We start from the raw sequence: 27,667 nt of genomic DNA, 5'->3' as shown, positions 1-27,667 counted from the left end.
TTAAATGTTCTGATGTTTCAACTTTATTGCAGTGGGATTTGATTCTTCTCCCTTTCAGAAACAAATTTGTTGCTATGAAAGTTGCTCCTAAAAATATAACTAAGGGAGCAATGTCATACGGGTCCACATTTTAAATTTGGCTGTCTATTGACAGATATGACAGCTACTGCTAAAATGCCAGACTTGATTGGTGTCCCCGTCCCCCAACACTGGTTGCGATCAACCATTTCAACATTTGCTCTGTCTGGAATAGTTTTGCAATTTCTTTCGGGAGATCTGAGCCTTGAATGTCCAGCTTCCACTAGGCACCAGGATTTAGTTCATTTTAAACCAATTATTGAAGGCTTGCTTACGCATCTCTGCTAAGTGTCCTTCAGCTACAGAAGGACTGACTCCGTTTCCAGAGTTTGCCTCCTAGCCTGCAGCACAACCCCCAGCATAGGGTCGATCCCAGTGAATCAAGAAGGAAGTCCGGGTCAGCGTGACTCAGGGGCCAGTGTTAGTTCCAGCTTCTGGAGTCTGACACCAGACAGTTTATTTTAGGCATGTTTAAGTACAGTACAAGTTGGTAAATAGTTTTCTGGTATAACACAACCCCATGTGCACAATAAAGCTTAAGGTATGATTACATTGAAACTCTTTTCAAAGTGCATGCCACCTTGTCCATGAAGATGGGTTCTGTAGGTAGATTGCGTGTGTGATCTTAAGGGCCTGGAGGAGGATCTGGTATGGTCTCAGTCATACTGATAGTGCAAAGGTCACCCGGCTAGTAACTGCCTCTGGTTCTGTTTGTCAGGGTCTGGGGGACAAGGGCAGGTGTGGACTGGCCCTACAGATAGTGCAGAGGTCCCCTAGGCTATTAATCACCTACGGTCCTGTTTGTGGGAGCCTTGGAGAGCCAGATGTGGCCTGATCCAACAGATAGCACAGAGGTCACCAGGCTATGAACCACCTCCATTCCCAGCCTTCTGGGCAGAAAACAGGTTATACATTTCTTCCTTTGAAGAGACAACCCTGTGTGTTTAACATCCCTGGGTTCTCTGGTGCTTATCAGTGAGCACAAGGACTTCTGTGTCCCCAACACATGCTGAGTCTCCAGTCTTCCTCAGAATCCCCTGTTCTTTTTCTCATGTCTACATCCTTGTGTCTGTTAACCGCCCCCACCCCCCACTCCACCGCCTTTCAAGGCTGGAGATGTAGCTCAGGGGTAGAATGCTTGCCTCCCATGCACAAGGCCTTGGGTTCAGTCCTGAGCCCTACAAGAATAAATAAAAACCAAATAAATAAATAAACAAACAAAAATTAAACCCCTCCATAACTGCCAAGAACCACCTGACGTAGAGTCTGTCCTGTAACCCCTTCCCATCTATGACTCCCCGAGCTTCTGACAATATGGAGGCACTGTGTACACCGTATATGATTTTTGTGCTATCCTTAGAGCTGGTACTATCTGTGAGGGCAATGTCCTTGTTCTTGATGCAAAAGATACCTTCAAAAAGTATTTTTAGAACACTAAGTCATTTTTAATACGGTCCAGCAAATCCAGTCAACAACCCAAATCCAATCTCTCTCAGGCATGTCCCACCTGCACCCCAGGATAGACATGGATGTGGCCCAATAAAAGATTATAAACTTACTTAAACCATTATGAGATTTTTTTGGGGTGTGGTTTATTTTCTTTTGTAGCTTACTGCACAGTTCTTGAGGGTGAAGTTGGTAGATGATGCTGTGTCACAATGTCCAAGGTTTAGATGTACCTAAAAACCCGGAGTGAGGGATGTGTGATGGTACTTAACACACACAAGCGGCCTGGCCAGCCTACACTGGCCCACATGGGGAAATTGGACCACTGTGCTCTGCAGTGAGTGCATTCAGAGCCCCACGATGCCGCCAAAATGCAAAAGGCAGCATCCTGTGCCCAGCACTTGCTTCTCCTGTTACCCTTCTTTCTGTGTTCCTGCGTTCCTCACTCCCCGGGACTTTACACCCACAGCTTCACCTGCAGATGTCCCCTGGACAGCCAGAGCTTCCTTATTATAGCATATACTAACCATATAGGAGAGTGTCTCCTTTTCCATGTCAGTCAACTCCCATGCCCTTGGCCAAATACCACATGGCATGGGAGGAACCAATTAGACCCCATAACTTAAGTAGTTGATAGATAGTTGAGCAGGAATGAGCTCAGCCTTCTAAATAAATGTCTTTCAAATATTACTAATTAATATAAACTCTAGCCACTGGAATATGCTAAAGCAAGATTCTTATTGGGAGGCCTCCTAGAAGTCACTTGAACCTCTGGGGTCACAAGATACCCCCAGTCATAGATGGCACAGTGGAGAGAAAGTGTCAATGACTAGTCCTTGTATTTCTGAAAGGTGCCAATGGCAGGCCTCTGCAGGGGTTTCCCATGGTGCCTTCCCTGAGGGAGCAGTGCTCGGGTCCCAGTCGCCTAGTACATACTGAAACAAAATCACCAAAAGACACAAAGAGCAGGGGAAGGAGAATAAAAAGCTGAGACCAAGTTGGTAGATAAGAAAGGATGCTACTTCACCATAGAAGATTCCACCCTCAAGATGGCACTTGACACTGGTACAGAAAGGTCTGCTGAAAGAATCAGAAGAGCACTCATCCCAGCAACTTTTCCATTAAAATGGCTTCCACTGAAAGCTTAGTACGCCACGCCACATTTGCTGGAAAGTGAAAAGAGGAAAACCACACAAGAGCGAGCGGGTCAGAGAACTGCAGGCACTTTGCTTGGTGAAATGACAAAAGCTTAACAGATGGCCGAGATGGCTCTGCTCTGCTCTGTCTCCGTATTAGTTTCCATCCTCAATTTGATCTCATTTCCAGGGCGGCGGCCATTCCTCTAACAGCCGCAAGTCTGAGATCAAAGGAAGGGGGGGTGGGATGTTGCACACAAGAGTGCGTTAGGAAGGCGAGCAGAGAGGGCGCAGACTTCACTGTATTGGAGAGTAATTTCGAGAAATAAAAACCACTTTCAGAGGAAGCTGAAACCCAAAATAGTTGCCACCTTAAACTTCATCTTAAGAGTTTGGGGGATGTTACATCCTTCCACGTGGTTGCCTAGGGAACAGGATTCATTTATCACTCGCTGTCCAATAATTTCTAAGAAGTCGCTATCTTACATTTCATCTCTGGATGTTAAATTCACTCTAAGTGGAAAGAGCTTTCCAAAATATGCAGTTTAAATTATAGTAAAGAAATTGTCAGGGAAAAAAATGTCACAGGAAGCTTAATCTCCTTTAATATATTTTGCTATCTCAATAAATTAGCATTCTTCCATCTTGATTAAAAGCACTTAGCACATAAAAAGACCCACATAAGGATATTCTAGCTGAACTACACTTATTATTCTGAATTTCCTCCAAACACTCCAGAAAGAATACCACTGATAACAGAATGTGGAAGAAGCAAGAGAAAGAATTCAACATTCTTCACATGACACATTTTCTTTAACTCTTGCCTGTGATAAACCCAGTCATGAGAAAAGAGTTCAGGGGACTCTCAGAAGAAATTTCCCAGGTGCGCTGTCAGTGACATTAGCATGCGTGTCCACACATGTGCGTGTGTGTGTTCCTGTGTGTGTGTGTATATGTGTGTGTGTATGTGTGTGTGTGTGTGTGTGTGTGTGTGTGTTCCTGTGTGTGTGTGTGTGTGTGTGTGTGTGTGTGTGTGTGTGTGTGTGTGTTCCTGTGTGTGTGTGCATGTACAGGTTGTTTAAGAACAGCACTGCTACCCAAATTCCTATCTTTTCTGCTTCCTGTGACTTTTTTCAGGCCAAGGCAATGATTTCACGAGCATGCTAAGTCTTTCATCTCTGGCTCCCTTGTGCTTAAAGAGTACAGGGCACCCCAAGAGCCAGCTCTTTGGCAGGTAGAATATTCCTTTTGCTTCTGTTCCTTGCTGGTCCTTTTGGCTTTTCTATACTGTATAACTCTTTACAAGGAAGCCAGGAGGTGCTAAACTTGATCTCTGTATGTTCCTCTTAGAAACAGCATGTGTTAAAACCTATGTGATGGAAAGACCGGGAACTAACTAGGGAGTCGCAGTGACTGGTGCCTTTAATTTCTGTGAAATGTTAAGAGCTCACTTGGACTATGCCTGAGACCAGACACTTTGTCCCTCAAACTCACGTCCTCGACAGACCATCTGTAAATCTCAGTTAACCAGAATACGACCATAAGAGAAAAATTCCTACTTGTCATAAAACACTGTCCTGGGTACTGGGGGACTTTTTAAAAATGCCAACATATTTTTTTCTGGAAAGTTTCTGGGCCAGTGAGATAGCCCAGAGGGTGAAGACCCGTGCCACCAAGCCTGATGACCCGAGCTTGATCCCCACTACTCATGTGAAAGAAGTGACTCTCTCCCACAGGACCTCCACATGAACCTCTATACAGGCACGACACTCACAAACCCTAACACACACACACACACACACACACACACACACACACACACACACACGTAATTTTAAAAGTAAAATGTTTGCAAAGCAGGACCTCATTTAGGCACCATAGCATGTGTGTCTTGCGTGACTCGTAAGCCATCATAAGAAGGAAGCCCATGACGGCTGTTCAGGGTTGTGGAATACTTCACTCTATTCACCGTTTTATTCACGACAACCTGTGGATGATTGATTGCCTTTGGCTTCCACAAAGACTGCAAAGAGGTGTTTGTTTGAACCCAGAAGTGGGTTAATGGTGAAAAAGAAGTTACTCTACACAATTTTGTCAGTGTTAGGTTTTAAACTGGTAGTGGCCATTTATTTATTTAAGAATATTTAGTTCTACAGAAGACAGAGACAGCAAATGGAAAATACAAAGTTCACAACTTATATCTTGTATAGTCAACAAGTCGCTTAAGAGCCATTTGTTAGGGTTACAGCCTGGGCCTTGACAGCTAGGACAAGTCAGCCTGGACCACCGTGGCCATGTTGGGAAAAAGAACAGAGGCCCAGGGACCCCTTCAAGCTCATCTTCAGGGTCCTGGCATAAGGTTTAGGTTTAAATAGAAGTAAAAGAGGCATGCACAGCTAAACAGTCCTAGTCCAGGGTCCGTCTTTGTCTGAGCTCCAGTCTCTCCCACAATTATCTGACAAGTTATGAATCTCGTTCTGGGAGACCACTCTGTTCTGCTCTGCTCTGCTCTGGCAGGCACCAGGCTCCTCCCAGTCTTCTCCTTCTCCCAGCAAGAGATTCCTGGGAGAATTACCGTTCCTTTCGGGTCCACTGTCTCAACAGTCTGATAGCCAAAGAGAAGGGCACAAGTGTCCTTTTAGAACATCTTCACTCCTACCAGGCTGGTTACAGAGTGTACGTGTGCTAAGAATTAGAAAGGGAGAGAAATGTTCATTAAACATTCAAGTGGATAATGAGCATTAAGTGTGCATGAGTCAATCAGTATTCATGAAGTCATCAATCACCAACTAAATAAGTGAGCTCACAGCTGTGACAAAAAACACCTCTACCTGCATCTCTTCGAAGGAGTCTCCTTGCTTAATTCTGGTCCTCACTGCTCCACCATTGCAGGGAAGGCTAATGAGAGAGAGCTTGGGGAAAGGAGAAGGTACAGGGAGATGGAGAAGGCAGGGAGGAAGAGGGAGAGGGAAGAGGGAGGCTGGCGGCTGATTAGGATTCATGCAGAATTGTTCTTCTAGTTCATTGCTACGTGAATGTACTCCACCTCCCTCTCCTTACTTCCCACTGTGTGTTTTTAATTGATTCAATAAACCATGTAACTCAGGCCTCTTAATTTGTGATCCATAACCTCTGGGATAGCTCACCTCACTCGTGGTCTATGCAGAGGCTATTTGCATCAAGGTAATTTCCCACATGACAAAACTCATCAGTGTTTCTTACCTCCGCACTGACTGCTAATTGTCTGCCGCCAGGAGCCAATAGAAGAAAAATAAATGACAGGGGCAACTAATTATTAATGAGGAAGCCAGAAGCAGTCACCATTGCTCAGTTCTGTGGCTTGGTTACACAACTTTATGATATATATATTTATGTAGAAGTATTTTTATATGTGTGTAAAATTGCCTTAGCTCAATTGTTAAAGACGTTGGTATTTCATGAGGGTCTACAGAGTATGGTTTATAGTGGTCTACAAACAGGGCTATCTCAGGACATTCAGCTGGCTAAATTGCATTACCATCATTGTAGAAAGATGTTCACTCACTGTGTGAAATGATTCACTGCAGCTCTGTGTTGAAGCAGGAAAGGAAACAAGTACGGCAGCCACCGTCTCTGACATTTAAAAGTGTCTAAAGTGTATACATTATCATTTAGATAGCTAGAGATGCAATAAGGACTCAGGGATGTAAGATGTGCATCTACTGCTCTTCTCTGATGGTGGAAGAAACCCCAGCTACCTTCCATAGCCCAGATATGCAAATGGAGTTGTATGGGAATTCAAAGTCATAAGCAATCACATTCACTGGAAGATCTCAGTCAAAAAAATAAAACAGCACAAAGTCTCTTGAGGGTAATTTAGTGAGAGCTACAAAAAGGCTACTGCTGTATGGTGCAGGGTAGCCCAAAACTTGAAGTAGCCTATATCCTCATCAATTGAGAAGTGATCCCATACATTATAGTGCAATTATTCACTAGAATATATGTAGCCATCCAAGGTTACATTGTAGACAAATATTTAATACAATTATATGGAAATGTCCATAAAACACAGATGTTTAAAATGTCCAAACCCCTCAAAATGTCAATGAAATGTCTTTTTCCTACCCCAGAGTCCCCCCTACCTTCACGCTAAATACTCAAAATATCCCTCTGTCCAAGGGCATCCAAAGACAGTACCTTTACCTAAAGGATGCCCAGTATGCTTACATAAAGGCCTGTGTTTCAAAGCACGTATGCAAGCATGGAACTGTTGCAGACTTATTTTTATTCAGATTGTGGGTGTCACAGTATACCCCCACATCTGGCACTTCGCTTTCAATCTTTAACAGTTTGGCTCAGATATTTTCCACATTAGCAAAGCACAGATATATGGTAGTTATTTTAATAGTCACTGAATATTTGATCATACTTTTGGGCTTTGGCAACTTTTGTTTATTCCATCCTTCAACAAGATAATTGTGTTGTTTCCAGATTTTTGCTGTTATCCACGATACTACCATATCCCTAAATGAAATACTTAATGAACACAGAAATGTTCAAGATATTTTAAGTGAAAAGAAAATTGGTTATAAAATAACATATATAGTAGGATAGTGGTAATTTTGTTAAAACGCATATACTATAGGAAAGAAAAATCTGGAATGAAGGACTACATATCCCAGTAGCAGGTGTCACCCATGCCAGAGTTAACCATAACTTTGTCTCCCTTTTCCCTCCTGTGTTCTCTGTCCTCTACATTTTTGACAGTGAGCATGCATCATTCATGCAGTGAAAGCTAAATGGCTGGAAGAAAGGCCTTGTGGGAGAAATGACATTTGCAATAGGGTCTGAAAGATGAGTGAAATTATTTTTCATTGTTCAAATACTGGAAAAAAATATTAGAAAGAGTAGAAATTATCATCAACGCTGCATAGAATGGAAGGGTTTAGGCAAATTGGAAGCAAAGCCATCCAGTCAGGCGGTGGGACATCTGGGGCCGGAGAAGCAGTTCTTAGTAGAATGCTTGCCTAGCAGGGACAAGGTCCTGCGTCTATCCCAACACCACATAGGTTGGGTGCTGTGGGGCACACCTGAAAAGCTCAAGGTCATCCTTGTAGCCAAACACAGTGAGGTCAAGGCCAGCTTGTAACGTGAGACCCTGCTTCAAAAGAAAAAAAAAAGTCTAAGTATCTGTGAGGATATATTAGAGAAATTTAACAGGTTAGGAATCGAATTCAGAGTCTGGAAAGACGGCTCAGTGGGCAAAGTACTTGCTACACAAGCAGCACAGGATCTGAGTTCGGATCCCCAGCCAGGCAAGGTGGTGCATGCTGGGACGGGAGGAGACAGGCAACCCAGAGGCTCAACTGCCAGCCCGTCCAGTCCATCTTCAAGCTCCAGGCTTCGTGAAAGATTATGCTTCAAAAAATAAAATGTGGAGAGTGATAGATATCTGATATCAACCTCTGGTTCACACACCCAAACACACACACACACACACACACACACACACACACACACACACACACACACGAGTGAATATGTATGTGAGAGTCTCTTACACAGAGACTCTCATAAACACATACATTCATTCTCTCTCTCTCTCTCTCTCTCTCTCTCTCTCTCTCTCTCTCTCTCTCTCTCACACACACACACACACACACACACACACACACACACACGCTGAGTTCAGACCTTTCCTATCAAGAGAGATGGTTTTATTTAACACGGCTCAGTGGCACAGCATGGGAATGATGATAGGGATAGGTAGCAGCCACTCTTGGATTTAGTCAGATAATTCAAGCTGTCCAGAAAATTCCAGAACATTAAATTTAGTACTATACTTGATATAGCTCTCAAAAGGTATCAAAATTCTGTAACGGGGGACTTCAGACAGGCTACAAAGATGGAGAATGGGTGGTGGGGGAACTAGAGGAAATGAATGGCATGGGGCAAGAACAGTGGAAAGTACAGCCCCTGCTGTGTAAAACACCATCAAAGATGTCAGAAGAACCCAGACCATTCACGTCAGTGTTCTAGGAGATGCCCAAGGGAAGCTCAGAGTTACAAGATTTCTTCCGACATCATGAAGCAGACAGCTGATCTGGAGCACACACCAATTATGCCCATATCTGTCACCACAGCAAAATCAGTCTCAAGGACACCAAAGGGACGCTTGGACCTCAGCTCTGCACTGTTTCTGTTCCAAATACTTCCAAGATCCAATCTAGAATACCAATCTCCCTCCCCCTTTAACAATATCTGAGTAAATGATCGACCTAAAAGCGATCCTCCATGATCATTAAGAAGTAGAAGAGCAATGAAATACACTGTCAGGCATGCCATAACATGCCATCTCAACATTAGAGTGGGGTCCTAAGGACATTAGATCAATTTAAACCAGTGGACAGTTCTATAAGGAGCAAACGGTGCTGTGACCATGCTTTACAGACTTCTGTCTTTAATCCCTCAACTGTCTTGCCCGGAAAGAATTGTCCTCCTTCTGCAGAAATGATGCGATGTGGCCCTGAGGGCTTCATCTGTGCTCATCACACAGCTGAGAGATTGTAAAGCTGGTTGGGGCCTCTCTGGCTTTTTTGTTTGTTTTGGTGGTGGGGGTGGGGAGGTACTAGAGATCAAACCCAGGGCCTCTGGCACATTAGGAAAGTGTTCTAGTGCTGAGCTGAAGCCCAAGTCTGCATTTTGGTCTCTGATTGAAAGGCAGCAGCATCTTTATGGGTACTGTGGTCCACCATGTGCTAACTGTTCCAGAGACATCCTGACAATATCGTCAATGTGACTCTCTCATGCCAATATCAAGACCAGAGCAACCTGGAGGAATTCAGAAGTCCCTTTAGATAGATAACCAATATCTTCAGTTAATTGGAATGGCAACAGCGTGGTAAATGCAAAGAACAAAATTTTCGAAGGAAAGAGCTGAGCCAAATGTTTCTGTGACCAGCCTCTTTCTTTGCCTCTATTGCTAATAATGATGACAAAATTTAGAATAATAACTGTATCCTCTACTACTTTTGGAAGCAAAGAAACATGATTCTTTTATAAAACTAAGAACAAGAAGATAAGTCTCTAATATAATGTCTATATATTCTTAATATCTGAAGTTCTCTTGGTGTCTCAAGACTGAAGCTTCAATTTAAAATAGCTATAAACAGCATGTAATTAAGCAAAATATTACTGATGTAAGCCAAATGAGAAAACAACCAACAGGCCTCTCTGCTCTTCATAGAGCAATTCCTTAGAGAGCTGGAGAGTGGAGGCAATTTTCCAAGAAAAGAAAGAGCAGTCTCTCCGTGATATCTCCTTGCTTCTTAACAGCATCTCACATCTACAGGCAGCTTCCTCCTCACACCCGCAAGGCAAGGGAGGGGCATCTCTGGTAGAAATAGCTCTACCTCTAAATATTAGATGAAGTGCAGAATAAGAAAAAGAACCTAACTGAAAACGTGTTAGATATACAGAGATCTATAGAAATGATCTGGAAAGGCGGGGCCCCTTAGTAACCTCTCCAATCACTCCTAGCACCATCCTATAAAATAGAGGACCCTGGATAACAGGAAGGAGACACTCCAAAGAGGATGAATCACCAAAAGTGGGGATGGCCCCTTTACCCACCCATCACTTACCCAGTTCCTACTGTGGCCTGGTCACCTGGAGCACAAGAGAGTCTACACAGAGAGTTCCAGGACAGTCAGGGCTACATAGAAAGACACTATCTCAAAAAAAAAAAAATTTTTTTTAATAAACAAATAAAAAAGGAAGGACATTTTGATAATGTAAAGGATGTCAATCTACAATGTGAAGGAACCTTGAAAATGTGTGGTGTTTTCAATGAGAAATGTGTACCTCATAGGCTCGGACATTTGAGTACTTGCCCCCAGCTGGTGTGTGTTGTTTGGGGAGGTGTAGGAAGTCTGGCCTTGCTGGAGGAAGTACATCCCTTGAGCTGGGCTCACGAGTTCACAGCTTTGCTGTACTCCCAGTTTGCTCTCTTTGTTTTGTCCTTGCTGCTGAAGAGTCCAGCTTTCGGCTCTCTGTTCCTGCTGTCATGCCTACTGCTGGCTGCCAGGCTTCCCTGCATGACGGACTCGTATCCCTCTGGAAGCATAAGCCAAAATAAACTCCTTCTTACACGGTCATTTGTGGCCATGGTGTTTTATCACAGCAACAGAAAAAGAACTAATATAACAAGCATCTTAAGTGAAATGAGCCAGCTACAAATAAGGACAGACACTGTGAGAGGGTCCACTTGAGTGAGCTGCCTAGAATAGGCGATTCACAAAGACAGCAAGTTGATGAATGGTTACTGGGAGTCAGGACATGGAAGAAAGGGGAGCTATTGCCTAATGGGCATTGGCTTTCTGCTTTGCACTATAAAAGGTTTGGAGAGCAGACACACGACGTCATTGGGTTTAGCACTATGGAGCCACTTAGGATGGTTAAACTAGCCAGTCTTATTCTAGAGTCACTTCAACACAACTGAAAACAGCAAGGCCAGGCATGTGCCTGTAATCCCAGTACCCTAGAGGCGCTGGCAGTAAGGCTGTTGTGAGTTCAAGGCCAGCCTGGCCTATATTATAGGCCAGCAAGGCTAGACTATGAAACCCTGTCTGGAAAACCCAAAATAATAATAGAAAATAATAAACTAACTACTAAAAGATGACCTATTTATTGGTACCTATTATTTAAATTAATTCTCTCTATAAATACACAGTTCTCTCTTTTTTTTCCTTTTTCTCTTACATCATACCATAATCCAACCGATCTTTTGGCTTAGAAGATATTAAAATGGAGAAAATCCACTTTCAGTCACCTCTGCTCCTTCTAGAGCCTTCATCTGCCAGGACGTAGACTTCCGCTAACACTGACAGTGCCAGCCGCCAAGCAGGGTGAGTTGCAGGCTCACTAATCAGCCCCCCTCCGGAGCACCGCTCTCCAAGGCTGTGGTGTGCAATAAACAGCAGGCCGAGAGAAAACCCTCCGTTCTCTGGCTCTGAAACGCAGGCATGTGCTATAAAACTAAATTGACATCTGTTAGCAGGCTTGTCACATGGGCGTTTTTTTTCCTGCAGAATCTGGAATAAATTAAATCTTAAAATAAAACTTGGAACAGGGAGGCTGCTTTGCATAATTCCTCCTAATGGTGTGCTGTGTACCCATCACACTGATTTTAAAGAGAAGTTCTAGTGAGAAAAGTTTCATTATCGTTTTAATTGCAAAACTGTTGAATGCCACTCCATGCTGGGAAATCTGTGGGTTTTTTTTTTTTTTAAGGGTCTTTATGTTTTTAACTAAATCGTAGCAAATGAAACTTCCTTTCCTGGTATTTTCACTGGGTGGAAAAGAAACCAAATTTTATGTTCAAATGCAACTTCGCCCACCCCGTCTCAAACACCTGGAGCCTCGCTCGTGGGTCCGGCTCTGCCCTGGCTGAGCTCCAGAGGCAGAAGAGGGCAGGACAGGTGGGACCTGGAAGAACTGGATCAGGGCCCAGGGCAGGCTCAGCAGTGAACTTGCTCATCAAAGCAGCCTGGCTAACCTTGTTTCATCCCCAGCACTCACTTGAAGGTGGAAAGAGAGAACCATCCCCAAAGAGCTATCCTCTGACCTCCTACACACACACACACACACACACACACACACACACACACATACACACACACGCACACTTATACTCACACATGCATGCACACACACACATGCACACCCATACACACACATGCATGCACACACAGGTACACATGAATACATGCATGCATGCACACACACACATGCACACCCATACACACACATGCACGCACACACAGGTACACATGAATACATGCATGCATGCACACACACATGCCCACACGTACACACACACACATGAATACATGCATGCGCACACACACACATGCACATGTACATGCACACACACAGGAGCACACTAACAACAAAGAAATAAGTAAATAAATAAATAAAATGTAAAACCTTAGCACTTGCTCTGGAGTACACGCCCTCAGAGGATTTGCAAACACTCTGCTTTCTACTGTCAGAGGCTTATGCTTTTACTAAACACACATAAAGCAAGTGCAGAGTCACATGGCTCTCCACATCGAAGCTGCACAGCAGACCCATCGTCTCCTTCAGAAGCAGACGGACGGCATACAAAGAGAAATGAAGGAAACTTCTGGAGCGCCTGTAATCCCTCCAGGTTCATTTAGCCCCACTCTGCAAACCCTGTCAAAACGGCAAGACTGAGACAAATCCACCCACTCCTGGAGCACAGAAACACAGCAGAACAAGGAGGACGTAGCCAGAGGCTCACTCCCACTGCACGTGAAATCTTCCCATTTGTAAGAAGACTGGGCCCCACCGCATTCCCAGGGCCTCGGTCCTTTCTCTCCATAAAGAATAATCTCAGTGTGTCTCGGACTCCCCCGGGTTCCATGTTCTCCCTAGTGTGAGTTCGTTTGCTTCACCACATTCTCCAGTGGTGTCTATCTCCTAAGACGCATGGTGACAAGATCTGCCTTACAATAGGGAAACTGAGGCACAGCAGACTCAGCGACTCGGTGAGGAAGCAGAGGGGATGCTGCAGGAGCTGACTGGCAGGTTCCTGATCTTCCTGCTTCCAGGGCCTTCTTCACAGCAGGCAGTGGGAAGCTACAGGTGAAAGCCTGAGACCCTCAAGTGCTCTCTGTACACAGAGGCTCCTCCAAGGGTGGGTCATAAACACGGTCTGTACTGGGACAAAATACTGGACGGGATCGAGTTAAAGGGAAAAAGGATTGACTTTGGCTCAGAGGTCAAAGGTTTCAGCTTATAGTCGAATTTACTTACCCTGTGGTGGCTGGGGGAAGAGAGAGCATTGTAATAACCTCTCCAAGGTTATTCCCAGGGACCCAACTTCCTTCCCCTCTCTAGGCTTGGTCCTGGCTTGCCATTTCAATCCAGTGCCTTTGGGGGTTGGGATTATTTGATTACTATGTACTTTGCTACTGTTTGGGCTGATTTCCTGCTATGTCCCATTGTGACAGTAGAATCTGTGGACTGCTTGGCCCTATACAGGTGACAGCAAATCCCCAGATCTACACAAGCTTGTCTGTCAGAGCTTCTGCTCCCAGAACACAGCAAGGAGAGCACAGTCCCACCACCCACGGCTTAATCCAGATGCCCTTAGTCCTTTCTCTGGAGGCTTTTCTAGTCTTTTGTAAGTCTGTGTTAGGAGTTAAACACACGATGGTTTGAAAATAGTAAAAGGCAAGGCATTGTGCCCCACAGGGAAAAACTCACAATTATAGATGAGTGAGCAAAACCTTAAGAAAAAGAAAGAAAAAAGAAAACACTCATTTATGTGGAATCCAAAGTTCTGGACTCCTGTTCCAAAATGCCTTATCCACAGGGCCCACTGCAGCCTGATGGAAATGGAAAGACAGCTCTGTTTTCCAATTGTAGTTCAGAGCCTGGAATGACTCATTACTGCTAAATCACCACCGGCTGATTTCACAGAAACACAGACCCTTCATGATTAAATAGTAATTCCACAAGCTGAAGCTGCCTTCAAACGCACTGAATGATAAATGACATGCAGCTTCCTTTGAGAAAGGAATGTAAGAGAATTTAGATCGAAGATTGCATTTGAGCCTAAAATAGCCTTTACGGCACCAGAGCTGGCTTTCGGTAAGCTCTCTCGCCCAAAGCTCATCTGAGACATTAGTAATCTCCATAGAGACCCCCATGCTTGTGCCCAGCGCTTATCAATGCTGTATTTGCTAGGACTGCACTAGGTTGTGTCAAAAGATAAGGTATTGAAGTCCCAGTGCCCTACACATCTGGCTTAGCATAGTGCTGGGGAGAACACAGGTTGGCAAGCTCCCTAGGCTTTCCACAGTGCTTGTCAGGTATGTGAAGCGGGGGATCCCAAGATAAGGGATCTACTGGTCAGCAGCATGGCTCACTAGGGAAGACACATCTCAGATCAAGGTTTTAGCTCAAGAGTAAATCAATGGTCACCTAGAACTCAGGCGTGCCTGGGTCTTGAGCTGATGTCGAGGGCCAACTGGGGAGAATTTGTCCCAGGATGGCAGCTCAGACAGAAACCTGGTGTCAAAAGCTACAGGGAGAAAAAATGACCTATGGCACAGCATCTGTCCTTGGTCCCACCTTGACAAGAACTTTCACTGAGTGTGGAAGAAGACATGAGCAGGGCTATGTGGCTCAGTGCTCAGGCTGTGGAGAACATCACTCAGGTTGAAGTCCCAGGATTGTCCATTACTATTAAGGATCCTCAGGTCCTGTGTTTTGCTAAGTATGCTAAGACCTTGCTACAGAAAGTATAATTTCCCAACTATGAGCCCCAGCATCATCTCAGAACATTCGAGAAATACAGAGTCCAGGCCCTCCTCTGATCTCCTCCACCATCATCAGTTTCATTAGATTCCAGGCAGTTAGCACATACATTATGTTTGAGAAAGCATGATATGGAATATGATTTGTAGGCAATGTAAACTGCTGTGCAGCTTTCTACTATCCCACGTTGGGTGCCAAAATGTTGTTGATTATTTTTTTTTCCTTTGACTCTCTTGAGGGCCTGCCACCCAGCTCCCAAATAAATCATACACAGAGGCCTATTCTTAATTATAAATACCTGGCCTTAGCTTGGCTTGTTTCTTGCCAGCTTTACTTAACTTTAAATTATCCCATCTTTTGCCGCTGGGCTTTTACTTTTCTCTTATTTCTGTATATCTTACTTTCACTCTTACTCTATGATTGGCTGTGTGGCTGGGTGGCTGCCCCCTAGCGTCCGCCTCTCTTTATTCTCTTGCTCCTTCTGTTTTCTCCTCCCAGATTTCTCCTTCTATTTATTCCCTCTGCATGCCAGCCCCACTTATCTTTTCTCCTGCCTTGCTATTGGCCATTCAGCTCTTTATTAGACCATCAGGTATTTTAGACAGGCACAGTAACACAGCTTCACAGAGTTAAACAAATGCAACATAAAAGAATGCAACACATCTTTTCATCAGTAAACAAATGTTCCACAGCATAAACAAAAGTAACATATCTTAAAATAATATTCTACAACAGTAAACATCTCAAAATCATTCATTCCTGGTATTTTAAATATGTGTTAGGAAAAATAACCAGTGAAGCTGATCCATGGACATAATCTAGATGACTCCAAGAAGGTTGAATTTATTTAAAGCACACTTGAATGAAAATATAACAGTGAGATATACTCCTGCCCCATGCATTCACAAAGCAAAAAGGAGTGAGATACTTGAAGAAGAGAAAAGGAAACAACAAATGAGAGCTCAAAAACAAGAAGAGCATCTCTTTGATGCCTTCGGTTTTCATCTCACTGACATCATAAGCAGGACTGAGGGCAGGGTCTGCTGCCTTCCATTTTCAAGCAGGTGGCAGTGGTGTTGGGGCTGCATCCTCTATGCAGAGTAGGAGCCAAGGAAGGGCCTCCAAGACAAAAGCCAGAGCCACTGACATTGATTAAAGCCAGGGCTAGGGTGGAGCTCCCCAGCTCCAGAAAAGAGTCTGCAATAAATTTCCAAATACCACTGGCTGAAGATTTGCCTTAAAACTAACCATTGCCCTAAGGAGAGTTGAGGAGAAGAAAGGCACCCTAATAAACAGCAAATGAGGCAGATTTCAGATGGTTCAGGGGTGGAATATTCCCAGCATCACTGAGAGGAGTAGAGGCCCGTCAATGCTTGCATAAGAACAGGTCCTGGAAGTCACTCCAAAAGCACTAGGCAGAGACGGGTGAGCCAATAAGGAAAGAAAAAAGGAAAGCCGAACGAAAAACCTTCCACTGAAAATGAGTCAGCAAATCAAAATTCCAAATTACACACAAGAGTCAAAGGATAAGAGCAAAGACAACCTCAACAACAAATGGATTGTTATTCGTTCCAAGATTAATTGTATTGAACAGCCTGGCTATAATTGGTGTGTTTAGGATGCTCAGAGGACTCAAAAATAAGATCTGCTTTCACAAGCTGTAGGCAGTGGCAATACATTTTTAAATAAAACATGCACAACTAAAAAAGAACAGATGGATAGGAAAGATCCCAATTAAAATCTTGAAAGTAAAAAAGTTAGTTATTTTTCCTAGTAAAAAACATCAATAAATGTTGTAAACTTTGCACAGGACACAGTTTCAAAAGAAAGAGTTGGAAGCTAATACTAAGGAATTCACTCAAGGCATGCTAATAAATGACATTTTAAAATATGAAAAATCAACTAAGGGAGGAAGAGGGTAGACTGGAAGTCTCCAGAATACTATAATCTCTGTAAGTAGCTCCAGAGGTAGAAATAAAGGAAATGCAGAAGTACATTAGTTATCATTCTGGGACAAAAGACATATAATGGGGAGAGGCAGTTTGGGCTCACAGTTTCAAGAGTTCTCATGTATGGTTGGTTGACTCCATTGCTTTTAGGCCTACAGTAAGACAGAACTTCATGGAAAAAGCATGTCGCTGAAAAGGCTGCCTCATAGAAGCCAGAGAAAGAAACGGACCAGGGTCCTAATAGACCTTCAAGAGCAAGTTCCCGATGGTTTAACTTCCTTCTACAAGGCAGCACCTCTCCAAGGCCAAGCTGAGGACCGAGCAGTGAGGACACCCCCCAGCAGTGTCCTGCTGAGGACCGAGCAGTGAGGACACCCCCCAGCAGTGTCCTGCTGAGGACCGAGCAGTGAGGACACCCCCCAGCAGTGTCCTGCTGAGGACCGAAGAAGCAATTGAATGTATTTTAACTTCTTAAATATTCACAAGGTACAAAATCCAAAGGTTGCAACATAGAGCCTCTTCCTCAGTGATCTATTCTACCTGGAGGCGAAAGACCTCCCCAGGTTTTCATTTCTTTCATGGGAAGGCTAGAAAAACAAAAACTACTGTGTGAACAGTGGAATGGTGAAAAACCTACATATTCTTCTGTACTTTTCCTTTCTTAGGGCATAATTAATATACAATAAAGTCATACATTTCAAGTGTACAACCCAAAGACTTGTGACATTCGTGAATACCCAAGTAAGCCATCAACACACTCCAACACAGAGCATTCACATACCTCAGAGTCCCCTATGATCCCCTCTGCCCATCTCTGTTCCTTTATCAATTTCTCCAGGACATGGCTGGTCAGCTTTCTACTGCTAGCTAATAGGGGTTTTCTTTTCTTAAATCTGAATGAGTAGACAATTGTACACTGTGTACCCTTTTATCCAGTATGGAGTCTGCAAGATGGATTCATGTTCTACAAACTACTAAGCTTATTCCTTTTTTTTATTTCTGAGCTGTATTCAGCCTATATGGATGGTGTGGCATATGCCATATATTTTTATATATTCAAACTGTAACCTATTTATTCAGATGTTGTATTAGCTGCTTTTCTTGTTGCTGCTATGAAATACCTACCAAGAGGGAACTTAATAGAGAAAGTGTTTCTGGCTTATAGTAGTAGCAAGTTCAGTCCATCATGGTAGGGAGGGCATGACAGTGGAACCGTAGGCTGCTTGCTCACATCTGGGGCAGGTTAGAAACAGAGAGCAGCATGCTCACGTTCATTTGGCTTTCTACTTTATCCGCTTGTGTTCCATCTGGGTCTCCAGCACATGGCATGGTACAACCCACATCAGGGTAGGCCTTTCCTCCTCAGTTAATTCCTCCTGGAAAGATGCCAAAGGTGTGTCTACTACATGACTTTAAATCAAATCAGGTTTACAATGAAAATTAACCACCACCCCTGTCAATACACATCTGAACTGTCTCGGTTAGGTGTTATGAATACAGCTGACATGAACTTTCAAGCATAAGCCATTGTGTGGACAGATGTGCTCACTTCTCTTGCATCAACATCTAACAGGGGACTTCTAGGTCTATTAGTAAGTATATGCTCAACTGCGTCATCAACTTTCCATGACTGTTACAAATATCCGAGATAGTCACCTTTATGAAGAAGAAAGGTTTGTTTTGGAGGTTTATGTGCAGGGTTGATTGGCCTGTTTGGGGCCTGTAGGTAGCATATCATAGCAGGTGAGGCTGCTTACTTCACAGCCAGAGCATGAAGAGGAAGATAAGTCTGGGGTTCCAGCAGCACCTCCAAGGGCACACATCAAACACCCTAAAGACTTCTCTCTAGGCATCATCTTCTAATAGTACCATGGACTGAAGACCAAGTCGTAATATCTGGACCTTTGGGTAACATTCCAGATGTAAACTGTAGCACTAATTTAACATGAAATTGCCAAACTCTTCCAAAGCGGTCACATTGCCACCAAGAATGCCCGAGAGTTCCATCTCCAACCCTCATTACTGCTTCTTGCCGATCTCTTCATTTTGTAACTTTTGGTGACTGTTTGGTGTTTGGTAGATGTTAAAGTAACATCTATTTTAACTCTGACTCTCATTCCCCTGGGGGCTAATGGTGTTGAGCATCTTCTCGTGTGTTTTTGCCCTCCATATCTTCTTTGGGAAAGTGTCTGTTCAGATCTTTGCCCAGCTCTGAACTGAGCTGCTGCCCACCCCCACTCCCAACCCCAACCCCACCCCCACCCCACCCAACCCCGACTTTCAGTGTAAAAATTCTTTGTACATTCTGGATGAAAGTTTTAAAATCTGACATATTGTGTGGAATAGTTTATCTCAGGTTTAATGTCCTTAACAACATCATTGGATGAGTAGAATATTTTATCTTGATGAAGTACTATCTTTTTTTTTAAGTGTTTTATTGTTTTTTTTTTTAATCTTAAGAAATATTTGCCTGAGATGGCTCAGTGTTTAAGAGAATTGGATGCTCTCTAAAGGGTACAGTTTCAATTTCCAGCACCCACATGGCAGATTGTAACCACCAGTTCTAGGGGATGTGACACCAGAGGATGCAGGTTCAATTCCCAGCACCCACACGGCCTATCATAACCACCAGTTCTGGGGATCTGACCCCTTCTCCTGGCTTCCTCAGGCAGCAGGCATGCACATGGTGCACAGACATGCATGCAGGCAAACACACAGACATAAAAAATTTTTAAAGACGCCGGGCGGTGGTGGCGCACGCCTTTAATCCCAGCACTCGGGAGGCAGAGCCAGGCGGATCTCTGTGAGTTCGAGGCCAGCCTGGGCTACCAAGTGAGTTCCAGGAGAGGCGCAAAGCTACACAGAGAAACCCTGTCTTGAAAAACCAAAAAAAAAAAAAAAAAAAAAAAAAAATTTTTAAAGAAATATTTTCCTAGCCAAGTGCAGTAGTGCATGCCTTTAATCCCAATACTCAAAAGGCAGAGGCAAGCAGAACTCTGTGAGTTCAAGGCCAGCCTGGTCTACAAAGAGACAGCTACACAGAGAAACTCTGTCATGAAACACCATAAATAAATAAATAAATAAATAAATAAATAAATAAAAGGTCTTGAACATTTCCTTCAAAATTTTCATAAGTTTTCCTTCCATATTTAGGGCTATCTTATTTTAATTAATGTCTCATCTTTGGCTAGAGAAACCTCCTTTCACAATAGGTATTGACTAATACAGACCCATAACTGGTCAGTGTCAAGTATAAGCAACTAATGAGTGCTTAGCTGAGGATGAATCATATCTATTAACCTCCCTGCATCCAAGGCTCAGGGGACATCGTGGACGTGCAGACAGGAAAACACGGAAGAGCTGGCCGATGAGGAGCAGAGCTGTGAAATCCCGACTTCTGCGCATGACATCGCTTTGTACCAACTCACAGCCACTGCGGCTAGCTGTGTAATGTCAAGCCAGTCAAAATCCTAACTCAAGGGAGGGAGGGTCCCCCAAGGCTCTACTCCTGTCAGACAATCTACGGATAGTGGGTGGCTGCTGAGGGGGGGGGGGAATCGCTCTCCTTTGGGGACATGACTGCTAGTGGTTTGTTTGCCCATGCTTCTGTGGACAGCCCCACACCAATGTGTGTGTGGACAGCATTAGTGGGACTCAGGAGGTTACCAACAACTAAAAAACAGAGTTGGGAGAAATAGCCAGATTTGCTGTAAATACTATCATTTCACTGTTGGTATGTTAGCACTTTACCAAAGTTCGTGTGTGTGTGTGTGTGTGTGTGTGTGTGTGTGTGTGTGTGTGTGTGTATTTGCAAGTTCTCTTGACATTCCAATTATATTTATCCATCTATCCTTAAATCAATACAATACTATTTTGATGGCAACAACTTAAATTTTAGAATTGACTAGTATAATCCCTCTAAATTTGCTCTTTTCCAAAACTAGCGGTTTCTTTGCTTTGTGACTTCCTTTATTTAAATATATATATATATATATATATCAAAAATTGTTCCATGTCAGTCCATAAAGATTTGCTCTGTCCTTTTACACTGGACCATCATAAGGAGTCCATGAAAAGATATACAGCATTTCATTTGACCACTCCCACATGGCGGGATTGCCCATACACAATGTGGCGGTTGACCTTGCTCATGCGTGTGACTTCACACATGTGAGAAAGGAGTACAGAGACTCACAGAGCATTGCACATTCCCTCTTGCCAATCTCAGTGCAGAAAGGCTGAACCGGTTCATGTTCCTGCTGCTTTTTAGCTGGTGACCTGATGACGCACACACAGGTGTGGTTGTATTTTGCATTTCTCTTATTATGAACAAGCTTGAGTAGTTTCTCATGAGTCCTCTGTACCTTTTCTTCCCTGTGAACTGTTTCTCATCAGCTGTTTTCTGTATTATGTTTTTGGTTTTTATGGCCCCCCACCCCCTGCAATGGGTCGAATCTGGAGCCTTATGCATACTTGGTAAGCTCTTCACACTACCTATACTAACCCTTCAAATGTTTCTTTATCTCATTTTAAAACCTTCTAAAAAATATTACACACCAACAATGACCAGGTCCAAAGTCTAGTTACATCACTGAACCTCTACACAGTCCTTGCAGCCATTTGGAAGCTGAGTACAGAGCACAGAGGAAAACAGGAGCATTACTGTTAGATTTCAGAGCCCATATTCTCTCAAACAGCACAAAGCATCGGAAGAAAACTGATGTTCTGGAATGAATAACAAGCTCCTAGTTCAGGGAGGCAGAAACTAAAATTCTCTTAGAGTCCAAGAGGACACTGAGTCAGAGGAATTGTGGCAGGGGGAAGCAAGGGCAGAGACCTGAGCTGACAGAGAGGAAGCTGAGTACCTCAGAGCCATCTGACCAGACAGCCCAGTCCGGAGGTGGACATCTGCTCATGTGAAACAGATTCCAATTAATTCTCGGTGGGTTATTTATTCTCTCTGCGGCACAGTATTTACTTTCTACTCCATCACCAGCAAAGCTGTTCAGTGCCCCAAGGCAGCAAACAATCATAATTCTCTTTCAACCATGTCTGAAGGACCAAGTGTCCTTTAGTTTCACACAAAGCTTTCATGATCAACTCTTGCCTGAAATTAGTTGTAGTTAGCAATGTTCAGATGAATCTATGATATATTCTCCCTGAAAACAAAGAAAGAAAAACAGGCATTTTTCTGTAGTGTTTTGTAAAAAAAAGTTGTAGACAATGTGGATCACGAGTCTTTAAATTCACTGAAAGAGATTAAGTGACAAACTCATGCCAGGCTTCCGGCTGGAGACTTCCACACGGTGCTCTCAGATCTAATTCTCCAAATAAGCCACACTTTATTAATGCTGTTGTTTTTTACAGACGACCAAACTGAGTGCCGGAGAGGTCAAGGTGACTTCTCCAGAGCCAAATGCTAACAAGCTAACTTGCGATTCAAGTCTTGATTAAGGCCTTCGTGGAGGTAAGCACCCAGGAAGCTGTGTTTTCATGCAATCCGCAGTGGGGTCAAGACTGAAGGTCATAATAAGAAAGATGCAGATCGGGAGAACCCATCCTACCCCCGGGGCACCAGGTAGGGGTTATGTATTGTTGGATGCCAAAGAATGAAATTTCATGTTAGATCTTTGTTGTAAGCTTGATTTGTTTGCTTGTTTTCTTTTCAAAGGACTGAAGTTGTCAGGGGTGAGCTGATCAGCTGCTTGACTGACAGCTGTCACTGTTGCTACAGCAGTTGCTAAGGAGCCCCAGCCAGGGGATGACGAGTCCAGGACCACTTCTGCTGTCTCTATGGTTCTCAGATCCTGTGGCACTGGGAATGGCATTGGCACTACCCCACAGGAATGGCAGCAACTACAGCTTCAGCCCCTTTTGTCACGGCGATCCTGGGAGCTATCAGTCAGCTAGCTATTGCTTGTGTGCTTTTTCCATCTCTTGTAGCTCTGTTTGGACCATCGCACAGCTGCTCAGGGAGGCTCCAGTCACAGGTGCCAAGAGGAGGTCTCCTTCCAACAATATAAACCAACAGTAGCTTTCATGGCCACGACCCCAACCATGGCTTTTGCTTTGAAAATGACTTAATTTATTAAGAGCCACTCCAGGCACCCTGAATCAGCTCTTGAAAATGTTGTTTCAGCCATGACAGCATCAGACGATCTGTCCCAGCCACTCCAGAAGTCACCCAAACTCTTCAGTCAAGTTGGGCACTGATTGTATCCATGACAGGCCCAGTAAAATCTTCACAGGCTGTGTGACTCTGTGTGTGGTTGTAGACAGACGGCTGTGCGCGTGGGTGACAGACTGTGGTAGCCGCCCACCTCTCACTGTTCTGATCAGATCATCCCCCTGTGCAGTCCTACCATGCTGCAATACTAGGCACTCACAGAGTCTCTTCTGAACGGTCACATTGCTTACCTTGTGGTCTTTATCATGGAGAGTAGGTTGAGCTGGTGGCATGAAAAGCAGCAACTCTCTGGGCTACCAACCTTAGGCACCCCCAGTAGTAGCTAGAGGGCAGCAGATGAGTTCCAGAGAATGGCCCTGAACGGAGACAGGCGCAGACTGAGGCTATGAAGGACTGTGGAAGTGTCTCTGTGGAGAACTGAGGCTCTGGGGGCCACAGAAAGCAAAGGTTGCAAAGACACAAGGTGATGCAAGGGAAAGACTATGGAAAATGGAGAGCCGGAAGTATTACAAACCCCAGTCACTGCAGCCCGAGGCCAAGGAGTACGATTGCTGCGGAGAAGCAGAGCTGGATGCGGAGAGCAGAGGCTCCTGACCCCCTAAGCTCAGAGCTGCCGGTGCTAAGGAGCTGCAGTTCAACAGCCACATTTTCCACCCAAACGTGGCAGAAGAACCCTTAGCTGGCTGGTAACCATAACGATCATAATTTATCATTTCCAAGCCTAGATCAGGTAGGAAACGCTGAATATGCGATAAAGAGTCTGAGAGAGGAAAAAAAAACACACAATAAAATTAATAAAAGCAGAATCCTCAGGTTTAATCTTCATCCATTCTTGAAAAATTCATAGACTTAGTTAACAGCAACAACCACTGCAGCATGGACTAGACCGTAAATCATCCCCAGCGAGGCTGGATCCAGGTGCTATTACTCCCTGGCAGACAGGGCTTCTGATCCACGAGGCTTTGCTGATGCAGCTGCTTCTGCATGATGCTCTGTAAAGGTTTTTTTTTTTTTTTTTTTTTTTGATTTATAGTTTGAAGTTAAAGTTAGCAAAGAGTTTTTACAGTCGCACAAGAACCATAAGCATCTTTCTGTCACTATCTCAAATACCGCCGACATTTTGATCTCACATTCCTCGCTTGGCTAGAAACTAGGTTTGGATGCAGAGAAAAAAGGAAAAGAAAAAAAAAACAGCCAAACATGGCAATGATTGCAAAACTATATGAGACATCTTAAAGTCTTCAAAGCGTTGTTTGGCCTCTACCGCCACTTTCAGAATCAACAGACAAAGAGGTGGAGATACAGATCCGAGTGTTTCGCTCTGTCTGCCTCCCTTGCCGCAGCCGGGTCCTATTTATCAACGTCTGCACACACACACAGAGAAACGAAAACAGACCACGCTCTCTGCAGGCCACGAATGAGGCTTCCTTTCATCTGGCACTGTGTAGCCCTAGAAGTGTGTTACCAAGGGAAGCCATCACTCACTGGTGGCTTAGTTTTTGTTGTTTCCCTTTGGAAGTACTCATCCGAAGAATCTCTGTGAAGGAGACTATCAGCTCTTCCATTCTTTAACCGTGAATTTTCCTTTAAACGCCAGATACATACCTGAGGCAGATCACTTTCATTGTTATTAATGTTTTTAAGAAAAATAAGTCACCTTAGGAACAAAAGCAACCCTTTAAATCATCTCTTGTCTTTAAGAATCCTTGTAAATGCTTCTGCTAACTAGGGGCAAAATGCTCCACACTACCCCCAGCATAAAGGTTGGCCCACTGCAGCTCCCAGGGAGCTGAATGCATGCAATTCAGCTCTACACCTCATTATCCTAAAACATACTCTCTACACGAAATGTGCTTGGATAAATTCTGTACACACATCACTTTTTCAAAGCCTCATTTTATCCTCAAATCTTTTGCTAAAACGTACTGAAAAAAAAATGCTCTAGGGCATTGACTTTAACCTCTTTTGCCTGTTCAGTCTTGTCTCAGGAGAGCGAGGGTGGACAGGACCAGGAAGTAACCCACCGAGAGAAGCAGCAAGACTCTTCACTGAACACAAAGAGTTTTCACTCTACAAACAATCCAGACTTGACCTATTAGGGAATTGGTTTGTAATTTTCATCAGTAAAGGAAAGCAGGTTTGCAAAAGTAGGGGTGGCCAATAGAACAAACTGGAATAAAATTCTGAAAAATGACCCCACTTCTCACGCTTGTAAAAAATTTAGTAGCACATGAAAAAAAAAAATCCTATTCAGAGAGTTCACCGAAAATATTGTAGTTAGGAAGCATTAAGGTCCCTAACTGTTGGATGCTGGCTACTCTTAGTGGCAAAAGCAAAGTACAAATAGCTAGTCCTATGGTAGAAGAGCAATAAATTCTTTAAGGCTGTTCTTGACAAAGCTTTGACTGTCTGACTAAAGGGAGGGTGCTGGCTAGTTTTGGGTCAACGCCACATCGGTCACTAGGAAGAGGAAACCACAACTGAGAAAATGTCCCCACCACAACGGCCTGTAGGCAAGCCTGGGGTACATTTTCTTGATTGACGTTTGCTGTGGGAGGGCCCACAGCCCACTGTGGGTAATGACACTACTGGGCTGGTGGTCCTGGGTTCTATAAGAAAGGAGGCTGAGCAAGTCCTAGGGAGCAAGCCAGTAAGCAGTATCCCTCCATGGCTTTGATGGCTCCTACCTCCAGGCTTGTGGGGGCCCACAGAGGCTCCCTAGTCAGACCTTACTCAAGGTCAGAGAATCGGAGCTTGCTTTGCCCCGCAGGGCTGCATAATGGGAAGATTTGGCCAGGTGCATGCGTACCAGGTGTTTTGAAGGGGCTACACTTGCCTGTATGTTGTGCTTTGGTCTTGAAAGGGGGAGGTCTTCTGCCTCTCCCCTTGGTAGTGTATAAAAAGCCAATTAGAATAAATCTCAAAGAGGCTGGGTATTGACCCAGGGCCCCCCAAATCTATCCTGTGTCTCTGTCTTTCTTGTCGTCTCTGTCTATAATTCTATCTAATACTTCCTCATTCCTCTCTCCTCCCCACAAGAACCCTTCAACAGGTTGGAGCTGGACTCTGACAGACTCCCACACAGGCTCCTGCCTTGAGTTCCTACCCCGACTTCCCTGAATGATGAACTACAAGCTGTAAGAGAAAATAAACCCTTTCCTTCCCAACTTGTTTTTGGTCATTGTGTTTCATCACAGCAATTGAAACCCTAAGACAGGGATTTTTTTTCCAAAGAGGAGGGGGAGGGGAGGAGGAGAGGAAAGGGAAAAATGCAGAGGGAAAGTCCTTTATTAAAGATTAAGAAGCCAGTTCAAGCTTAAAGTCCCCCACACCTTGTCTCACAGCTGGAGTCCTATTCTGACATGTTTTGAATTACACGTCACCGTCACCTCAGGTTGGGAACCATGGGCTAGGGCAGGCCAGACTCACTCAAGGAGAGAGGGAGACCAAAAAAGGCAACTGCACCCAGAACCACCCCTTTAGTATCCGCTTAGAAAATGCATTAGCTGGGGTATCAGATGCTAAAACTTGGGTTCAAGGAACATTGTTCAAAGATTGAGTTCCTTAATGCTGCTCCTTCACAATTGAGTACTTGCATATATTTTACATCCTTTGACACAATTATATAAATTGCAATGTACATGATGTCCATTCATTTTACAAAGTAGATTTTACTCAGAGCTACATGTATTTCCTGTACTTTAAGAGCCAAAGTCTCAAAATAGCAACATGAGAAATCATATGTAAAATCAGTGTCTTACCAAACAAACATAGGAAGAATTAGTTTTGTACATTCAAGATTGAAATAAGGAGTTTAGCTTTCTGGAAATTTTAGATAAACTCCCAAGCAGGAATAGTGTGCTGAAGTCTCTGTCAGAAGTAACTTCTTAGTCTCTTGTCTCATGTTGGCCATTCTTAGCATTCCTTAGGAGCAACTAAAACCCACAATTCAGTGTAAACAGCTCTAGCATCACCAAACATCATGTCTACAAGTCAAGTCTATAAAATAAACATACAGTGACCAGCAGGATTGAAAAAGCAAGCCTCCAGTTTTCCAACACTGTTAGCATCAGTGTTCATTTTCTTAATTGATGGGTTTGCTCACTTTGTTTGTGAATTCAAACGAGAAGTCTCACCTTGTGATGCCCAAATTCATTCAAAATGCTGCCCAGTTTTCTGGTGTTGCTATGTAGCTTTTGAGCAGCCACAGCTGGATGTGGATCCCGCCAGTCAATGGCCAAGCGGTGATGCCAGAGGCGCCGACTCTCCAGAACGTGGGCTGATTTGACGCTAGGATCGAAACGATGTACTTCACATCCGTCCTTGGCCATGCTCACCTCAAAGTGTGTGTCATCATTGCCCAGCCTGGAGACCAGAGAAAGAAAATCAAAACAAAAAAATACAATGAAGCAAAATTAGATGAATAAATTGACAGCTCTAATGCCAGTGTTCCTCTAATGTACACTTTCAGTGAACTTCACATATACATGCTCTACACACACATATGCATGCCCTACACACACATACACATGCCCTATACACAC

The 27,667-nt window shown here is 43.9% G+C and overlaps 1 protein-coding gene and 1 long non-coding RNA gene across 15 annotated transcripts in view; both read right to left on the bottom strand.

The window, feature by feature from the left end:
• Mettl24 (methyltransferase like 24) overlaps positions 1-27,667 on the bottom strand; it is a 169,270-nt gene that overhangs the window by 31,856 nt on the left and 109,747 nt on the right. For all 14 annotated transcript variants that reach the window (XM_052751465.1, XM_052751463.1, XM_052751467.1 and 11 more), the window contains one exon: positions 27,260-27,488. In XM_052751465.1, the coding sequence (XP_052607425.1) occupies positions 27,260-27,488 (229 nt within the window). The remainder of the gene's footprint in view (positions 1-27,259; positions 27,489-27,667) is intronic.
• LOC128118673 (uncharacterized) lies at positions 4,761-10,493 on the bottom strand. Its single transcript, XR_008221295.1, has 2 exons — positions 5,492-10,493; positions 4,761-5,345 (listed from the first exon to the last, which is right to left on the bottom strand). It is a non-coding gene; the product is annotated as an uncharacterized LOC128118673 (long non-coding RNA).

This window comes from Peromyscus californicus, unplaced genomic scaffold, assembly GCF_007827085.1.
Source record: "Peromyscus californicus insignis strain IS unplaced genomic scaffold, ASM782708v3 Scaffold_22__1_contigs__length_63687245, whole genome shotgun sequence".
In the NCBI taxonomy this organism is placed as follows: Eukaryota; Metazoa; Chordata; class Mammalia; order Rodentia; family Cricetidae; genus Peromyscus; species Peromyscus californicus.
Note: the sequence above shows the minus strand (reverse complement) of the source record. Positions and strands in the feature narration are given on the sequence as shown.